Raw genomic sequence first — 9376 nt, 5'->3', positions numbered from 1 at the left:
TTTGGTGACCTTGCCGTGACCACAGAAAGGAAATTTCACTTCTCTAATATCGAGGGATGTGAAGTGGAGACACATTTCTTTTTATCCCAACCACTTCCTGAATTTTGACCATTGATATCCTTTTAATATACCAGATAACCTATTAGATTACATCACCTTGCTTAATTCACTCATCCACTGTGCAGATGAATTAAGCGGTCAAAGATGTACATTTTTTAAAGGACTATATCAGTGGTTTTGCATGTTTTAGCCCTTTTATTGAAAATCTGAAATGCTACATTCAACAACTAAGATTAGAAATAATTATAAAATACATTTTACAAATAAAAACGGATTATAATACGATTGATGCTGAGCGAGAGCAGCGTGCAAGATCTTCTTTCAAGACTGAAGTGACACTTTCCAATGCACCTGCATTTGAGGTAGTTGGATGTGTGAATATCTTGACAAACTGAGAGATTTAAAAAAAGTAAGTAGACCTTTAGTGAATAATTTTTTTTATTAGGTCAACAACAAACCCTCAAGCTCAGCATGACTTCCTAAGTTTTCCACACATTAACAAATCATATTTGTTATGACACTGTAAGGACTCATTCATATGATTACGTTACACTGTGCAATCATTTATTAACTGTTTATACACCAGTTGTGGATGTTGACAAATACAGTAACAAAATAAAAAAATTTAATAAATAAAGAAATATGTTCTAACATCTGCTCAAAACAGAAGTGTAGTGTGATATTATGTAAAATATCACACTACAGTTCCACCAACTACCACCATGCAATGATAACATAACAGACAAAATAATTGTAGACGCCATCCCTATATGGTTAAATTAACAACTCCAGTCCAATTTTCACGACACATTACTTGGTTTTAGTGATTGGACTGATTGCAAATTACACCACTAATGTGCTATCAACTGAAGCAGGTCCTTCATTGCTACCTAATGATGCGGCCCCATGTAAATTTGTAGTTTTAATACGGCTACCTGCATACTTATAAATACAAAAGTCATAATCAATAAATTACCAAAAAACACCTGAAAACTTGCCAGTTAAAAGAAGTATTAGTCAGTCTCTGAGTATTTAATGAAGTCGCCATGTCTAGTCTGACATTGGTCACTTTACTTGATGAGATGTTGGAGACAACAGGGAGTCTACATTCACAATGCACAGAAGGCAGTGACAGAGGGGTTAATAGGCGCTCAGCAGTTTCCCTCTGGGCCCCTCAACAGGTTAATCTGACCATGCACAGCTTGGGAAAGTCTGCTAATTATTTTTTATATAATACAGAGTTGCTTGGGAAGTGAGGGGCTCCTAGAACAATCAGGAAAACTGTACAACTTAAATTAGCCATACCAGTGAACTGTTGCCTTTGGACTGGTTGTAATAGTGGCACTCATATTTATCCACAGCAAATAATAGTAATAAGTGGTGAAACGTAACATTTACTGAAGTACTATACTTACTTTTGATCTACTTGTACTCTACTTAAATATTTTCCTTTGATGCCACCCTTTTAGTTCTACTCAAATCACAGGGAAATATTGTACTTTTTAATTCATGATAGTTAAGAGTTATTTAACAGCTACTGTTACTACTGAAATTAAAATTTGGGAGGTAAAATTATCAATATTTGATTTGATTAAAAAAATCCAAGACCAGAGAACAGTTTAAAAAAAAAAAAAAAAAAAAAACATAATAGAAATTTATGTAGCAGAACTTAATTTTTTTTTCTTCTTTCCAAACCCATTAATCATCTTATGACCTCTTAGATTGATCTTTTGACCCTTTGTCCCATTAGTCAGGAACCACTGGGCTAAAATACCAAACAACAAGTACTCAACTCAAGCAGCTAGCGCAGTGAAATGCTACTTATTTATATATCCGTCATGGCAATCTTATAATGTCATGTATAATTTATCAGTCACAAGGGGACATTATTCCAGGGCCAGAAATGGAAGATAAAATTCATAATTATGGTTTAATCAGTGTATATAACCTGAATTAAGAATGGTTGTGTTTTCATTACCTTAGAATGAGCCTTTTATATCTACAGAGGGAGGGGGTCTTTTTCCCCTGTCCAGATGTTGCTCTGCATTTCTACAGTAGCCCATAACGCACAAACCAAGTGGCATTTTTCATGTTTAAGGGGCCACCGTAGGAGGGAGTGAGGTGTGTTCAGTTGGTTTCAATCTGCAACATCACCGCTAGATACCATTGAATCCTACAAACTGGACGTTTGAGTGAGATGTTGAACACAGGACTTTAATTTGGAATTCAGCATTTTATGACAACACCCACCCCAAGCACATTCAGTTCACCTTGCTGCCATCTGGCAAAAGATACAGAAGTATTTGTATCTGGCGGCCATACCACCAGGCTACAGAGCAGCTTCATTCCTCAAGCTGTGAGATGATCAATTCATCATCAACACTCCATTTTCTTCAATAAATGTAACACAAAGGACTCAAATTTTTTATTAAACCCGTGTGTTTTTAAAAAATTACAATAAAAAACCTTGTAACCTCTATATTGTTACTTTTACATTCTTAAGTGTATAAACAGAATATTTCCTCTATCACTGGTAAAAAGAAACAACATTATTAGTCATGAAGGGAAATAATTTACTTCTTCAAAATCTTGGCTCTCAGTATTCAGTCTATCATAGGGTTAACATAAAGCCTATGACAGACTGAATACTTGAACACAGCTGACTTGATGGCCCACACAGGATTACATCCTTGTACGGAGTAAACCTCAATCTGCAACCTCACGCCGCCTAAGCCACTCAATGACTATCTGGTTCCAAATACACTTCTAGTCTTAACATCTAAAAACCTTACCACCAGTTAGAGGTCCAGATCCAGTTCACACCCTCTGCGTTTCACCTCTTAGTAACAGCTCAGACCACAGCAAGTTAAGTCCCAGGATCAAAGGTCATGTATCTGTTCAGTTACATTTATAGATTGACAGGTTGCTAATAATCTATAAGTATTGAACATGTGCAGCGTCATTGTCAGTGCAATACTGCAGCCTGCAGGTCAAACTGAGTGCAACACCAGACAACCCCATAAAACTTAGAATGGAGGTCAAAATGAATACATTTCTCTACTGAAAGATCTAATCTATTTATCCTTCTATTAAGCTAATAAAGTCCTCTATGGTCCTCTAAATTTTTGTTGTCGTATCTTATATTTTATTATTTAAGCCGTTTTTGTTGTTTAGTAGCCCTTCATATACCCCCTATCATCTCTAATAGGAAGGTTTATTCAAATGGAAAACAGATCAATTGATTGGCCCTCTGGTGACATGTGACCTATAGCTGTTGACTTATTACCTGGAAGAGTCAACTTCTCCATACTTGGGAGTTCACCGTGAAGGTTAGGCGGGCTCTCGCTCTTGGACTGAAAGCATCAATTTTAGATTTTTTAACCGCTGGACAATTCATTCACTCATTCAGCGATGGAGACAAAGAGGCTGCTTGGATGGCGAAAGTTATTTCTTCTGATACTCACAGGTAGGGTTTATGCTTGTATACTCTCTCTTTTCTATGGAGACTACCACACCTTTATGGTATTATCACCTGGGTTAATCATTAATCCAACTTCTTGCTACTCATAGGGAAGCAGGGTTATGTTTTACTCATGAGAGACATGTTTACAAACCATTTATTCAGCTTGTCTTGAAAGAAACATACTGTATTATAATTAGAGGTACAAGTTGGTCATTTAAAACCATTAAATTGTTTTGTCTTTCCCACAATACCACATGGTAGATGTCAATCATTTTTTAAAAACACCCCCAAAAATTTGACATCTGTTATTTTTCTTTTTATTTCAGTGCTCCCTTGCTACAGGAGTTTGCAGGTTTCTATTCCAGAGCAGGAATATGAGGTTGCAAGGGGAGGTGAAATTTCCATGACCTGTTCCTTCACCCCAGCCAGACCCATCTCCAACATATTCATCCTCACATGGGAAGCTTATATTGATGACGAAATGGTAAGAGGTTAATTACCTGCATGCACAATGTGTGGTCTTAACATCTTCGTATTAATAATAAATCAACTTATTGTGGTTAGAAAATGAGACTGGGGGTGTGGAGTGTGAAAGGCGTGAGTGTTTGCTTGACAGGGAGGGCGGAACAAAAGATCTGCCTTTGAGCTGCATTATGGGAAGTGTAGGATCCAGCATTTTTGTAGCGCTCGACGTTTTTAATCTCTCGGAAGTCCCTCAACTCTATGTTGGCAGCAAACTAAGTTGCTGGAGTATCAGTGATTTTAACGTGTAATAATATAGACCATATTCAAATCAAGACTGTGGTATTGTCACATCGTAAAATGAGCAATGGTTTGCTGTAGTGAATAATTTTCTATAAGAAGGATGTCCTGTACTTTAACTGAAAGTGATACTTGATTAGCTCCAGTTTAGTGCAGACAAGGTCCTCCCTTCTGTAGCCGTTTTGACCTTTGTCCTTTGGATGATGAATAAGTGAAATCAAGATTGCCTCTTGCATATAATCCACAGTATCGGTATGAATAAGAGCATTTGTTATAGTTTTCATACATTAGGGCTTTTCACAAACTACTTGTGTAATTTAATAACTATGATCAGTTGTACACAAAATAAGTAAGTGTTGTTGCAACAATAAGTATGCAAATGACAGTTTAATAATCAATACATCTCATACTTATTTGGCATTATTTTCATTGATTAAATTTTCTGTAAAAAAATCTGTAAAAATGTCTGTAAAAATATTCAGTTTGCTATCACATAAGACAAATCAAAGCAGCAAATCCATAGTACTGCGCAGGTCAAGTGGGGAAGGTTTGGCAATTTTGCTTGAAAGATGAGTCAGACAATCATCAAAAATATTTCTAAGTGCTGTATCGTAGGCAACTGGACGTGTTTCAGTTTCTCAGACGTTTCACCTCTCATCAAGATTACCAGCTGACATTTTGGCAGCTGGTAATTAATCTGAACCAACTAACAAAGGCACAAAACACTTGTATTCATCCTAACAAGGCTGCACATGCTACCACTTAGCTGGCTAACTAACTAGGTGCCATTGTGAGCTTGTTTTAATCTCGTTTTAATTCTGTAGATGTTCCCCATAGAAAGACACAACTCTGTGTTGCTGAAGCCAACACGAGTTAGCTAACAATGCTAACATGGACTCCTCAGTAGCATGGGTAGCCTTGTTAAGATAAAGCTTAAAATCTACAGAAGTTGACTGTGTGTCTGTGCTGTTTATTTACAGCAGAGCAGCATCACAATTGTTGTGACAGAACTGAACAACTGGTGGCAGACTATAAAACCTGACATGGACCGTGCGATTGGGAATAATGTTGTAATGAAGTAAAAAACTGGCTTTTGAAAGAGAGTCTTTTGAAATAAAATGTCCGTAATTTAAAAATACCAATCCAATAAAATACAGTTGATATGAAAATTAATGATGAAATAACATGCCATGAGATGCATTTTAGTAGTTAATTTCATTATTGATTAAATCTTGGTTCATTTGTTTGAGTTTCTATACTGTTCGACATATGATACCCTTTATCCTTGACATGATATGTGCCGAACTGTGGCGTTGTATTGATTATATTATCATATCGTTAGAAAATCTGTTTTATTTTTCTAGAAAGGCGTGGCCAACTTCTATATGAACAACCAAGTCGACATTGCACCTGCCTATGAAGGCCGAGCTACTCTGGAGGTTGACCTTAATGGACAAGTGAGCACACTTCGCTTAACACAGGTGACGATGCAGGACAGCCGCCGTTTCCAATGCAGCGTTATGATCCCCAATGATGATGAGGGAACAACATCTGCCACCACTTCCCTTTTGGTCCTGGGTGAGAATTAATCAATGACAAGTCTATTCACGTATCTGTCGATTCTGAATAAGTGTATTTATACGTTGTCACGTCACTGTGAAGATGGATAAATAAGATTACATTTTTTCTTCTTTTGTAATAACTTTTTTAAAATAATATTCTCTGTTTTCTTCCAGTCCCTCCCTCTGCGCCAATCTGTAAGGTTCAGGGAACTGCAGAGTACTTTAACAACATCAACCTCACCTGCAAGTCTGAGGAGGGATCCCCAACACCTGTGACAGAATGGAGGAGCTACAGTGTTGAAGACCTTCCCAGAAATTTTCCACCTAAGACAACTGAAAGTATGCATTTCAACCATCCACGTCAGGCTGCTGGGAAGTTTGTGTCCCATCATCAGTGTTAAGAATCCCAAAATGGCCTGTCATCTCGTCATTGTTTAGCCTAATTTTTGTCATTACGTTTCAGAGGATGGAGTTCTATCTCTCTTCAATATTTCAAGAGAAACGTCTGGCTTTTTCACTTGCACATCAACAAATCGAATGGGTTCTGCCAGCTGCAACCTCACCTTATCTGTGATGCCAGGTTAGTATTTTAACATGATTTACCCGCAAAAAAAAAACTAGCCTGAAAAACCGTTGTCGCAGACTAGAGTTGTAAAACCTTTTGTTTATCTGAATCAAGGACCCATTGTTTAAAAAACTACGAAGAATTTTGAGTGATAAATCTGCCTATCAATGTAAACTGCATCAGTGCACCAATGCAAGAATGGGTTTTGCTAATGACAAATAATTAGCATTTGAGTATAATTTGTAGAAGCTTCAAACACTGGCCAAAAGGGGGATCTTAGCCCTACCCTAAGTGAAATGTTAAAACCCTTTGTCTATCTTCCTTTCTCTCCAGGCAGCATGAACATTGGGTCCACTGCATTAATACTTGGAGCAGTCCTTGCAGGTGTTGTGGCTCTGGGGATTATCATCTGTTGTTGCTGTTGCAAAAAGGGCAAAAAGGACAAGAATCCTGAAGCGTATGTATGCCACTGTAAACCACAGACGTCAATTACATATTGGTTGTTTGTATTTAAGTAGTGTTTTAAAGTGCACTCATTAATTCATCCGACCACCCAGCCTCACAATTTTCTCTTTCCTTTGTAAATTTTTTCTGTTTGTCTGTTAGCTCCCCCGAAGAAGTGTATTATGACAGAGATGCCCCTGAAACTGGAGAGGTGTACAACGATGACAAGACAAAAGGCAAAACAAAACAGCTACATGAGTACCCCGACCAAGACATTGTTCCTCAAAACAATTACAGGGTAGAAAAGGCCGGACATATTGATGATGATCAGCACAGTTATAATAGTGGTAAAGAAAGGCATGGTGGTAAGGGCAGTGATATTGACTCTCAGCGTTACCAGGGTGACCAACGTGATCATTACTATGGAAGTCGTGATAGGCTCGACGATCAGCGTGATCGTGCTAGTGGCAGTCGTGATCGCCTCGATGATCGGGATCGTTACAGGGGCAGTCGTGATCGCCTCGATGATCAGGACCATTACGGGGGCAGTCACGATCGCCTTGATGATCGGGATCGTTACAAGGGCAGTCGTGACCGCCTCGATGATCGTGATCGCTACGGGGGCAGTCGCGATCGCCTCGATGATCGGGATCATTACGGTGGCAGTCGTGATCGCCTTGATGATCAACGCGATCGTTCCCGTGGCAGTAGTGATCGCCTTGATGATCAACGCGATCGTTCCCGTGGCAGTCGTGATCGCCTTGATGATCAACGCGATCGTTCCCGTGGCAGTAGTGATCGCCTTGATGATCAACGCGATCGTTCCCGTGGCAGTAGTGATCGCCTTGATGATCAACGCGATCGTTCCCGTGGCAGTCGTGATCACCTTGACTACGCAGATGATCGATATAGAAACTGAATCACCTTGTGTTACTGAATGTTCATTTAATGCTATGAAAATATATTTTTTTTGTTTTTTGATGACCTGATTAAAAATATGTCCCTGGGTTTACAGATTGGCTTAGTGTCTGGTCACATTATGAAGAGAGACAGCAAAATTAATCTGTGCATCCTTGCAAATACAGTTAATTCCAATGCAAATGGCAATATTTATATTGTAGCATGGGGAACTGAAGACGTTAGAAATGCAGGCATGTCTTTAATATTCTGGTCCCACATACAAGCCTGCTCTCTGCTACTGAGGAAAATAAAAGGAACTATTTGGGAATTCACTGCATAAGCTTATGAATATCTTCTTGTGAGTGTAGTTGCCAGGTACTGTAGCTGAGCTAACTGGACCTATTTCAGCCACACACACGAAACAACTAATCATGGTGATCAATGTATCAATGCGATTATCAATGCTGGCCTGTTCCAATATATCCTCATACGTGAACAATTGATTAGCCAGTGACCTCCAAAACGGAGTATGACACCGTTCCCAAAACAACAAGACATTTGCAGCATACCAGCAACACATGTACCAGACCTGCATCATGTGCTCACAGTTTGATTAGGATTAGGCACAAAAACTACTAAGTTAGGTTTAGGAAAACTTTGTGGTTTAGGTTAAAATAACTACCTGACTTATAACTTCAGTAACATCATGTATGTGATTCATTTGGGTGAAAGTCCTGTGCTTGTACCAACCGACCATCCACTCCGACCACCTCCAAGAGCGAGAATGGTTCAACTGAAGTCACGCAGTCTACTACACGACATGTCAACTTCACTTCAGTATGAGACGCTGGGCTTTTTTTTTGGACGGGCCGTCTGTCCAGGCCTTTCGTAGGAGTTGAGAAGACACCAGACAACTTTCCTATAAGACCAAATATGCCTCAACCAAAGCAAATTTACTTAGTAACTGAATTAGTTTAGTCTGAGCTGGATGATACATTGTACTTAGTAGTGTAAAAGTGTGTCGTTGTCATGACACAAAGCAGAGGGGAATTTTCTTTCTATATTGGCACCTCAGAGTCTATTATTGCTTATAACGCAGTCTCCAACTGAAGGAAAGCGGGAGTGTGTGCTGAAATTTTAAAAGTTTGTTTGTAGTCAGTTTGACCCATTTCAAGTTAGTTTCAAGAGTGAGAGTAATCTGGTAACAGAGAGACGCTGCTGTGTGTTGTTGCTATGATTACTTGATGTTCTTGAGGGTGGTTGTAAGAGATAGCCATGGATCCATAATTGACACCTGTCAGCCAATCAGGAGGAATTATTTTCTGCAGTCATAGTATAAAACAGATTGAAGCACTTTTTCCACATCTTAAATGTACAATGCTGTTCTGTGGATAAATACAGACCATCGGTCTTCATGTTCGAGCTTCTGATGGGAGATTTTTAAATGTCTACCAATCAGGACCTCAATTAATGTGCCAGGGAGGTTTTTTTATGCTGGGATATCTCAGTATGGGTGCCCATGGACTTTAATTAAAATGTATATCAATAGTTTAAAAACATATTAATTAATCATATCAACTGTGCCATAAGTGATACAGCATAAAGAGTCTATCTCTACAG

General features: G+C 38.7%; 1 protein-coding gene across 1 annotated transcript; it reads left to right on the top strand.

Moving 5' to 3' along the window:
• Nucleotides 1-3926: 3926 nt before the first annotated feature.
• Nucleotides 3927-7775, top strand: LOC311262924 (uncharacterized protein; the record flags this gene model as incomplete). The annotated part of the gene is made up of 6 exons (XM_084362673.1): nucleotides 3927-4007; nucleotides 5650-5863; nucleotides 6022-6186; nucleotides 6311-6427; nucleotides 6746-6869; nucleotides 7019-7775. The coding sequence occupies 6 exons, from the start codon at nucleotides 3927-3929 to the stop codon at nucleotides 7773-7775; spliced, it is 1458 nt and encodes a 485-aa protein (XP_084218799.1).
• Nucleotides 7776-9376: the final 1601 nt, after the last annotated feature.

The sequence above is a fragment of the Pagrus pagrus genome (assembly GCF_965226575.1).
Source record: "Pagrus pagrus genome assembly, chromosome: 9".
NCBI classification, from domain to species: domain Eukaryota; kingdom Metazoa; phylum Chordata; class Actinopteri; order Spariformes; family Sparidae; genus Pagrus; species Pagrus pagrus.
Note: the sequence above shows the minus strand (reverse complement) of the source record. Positions and strands in the feature narration are given on the sequence as shown.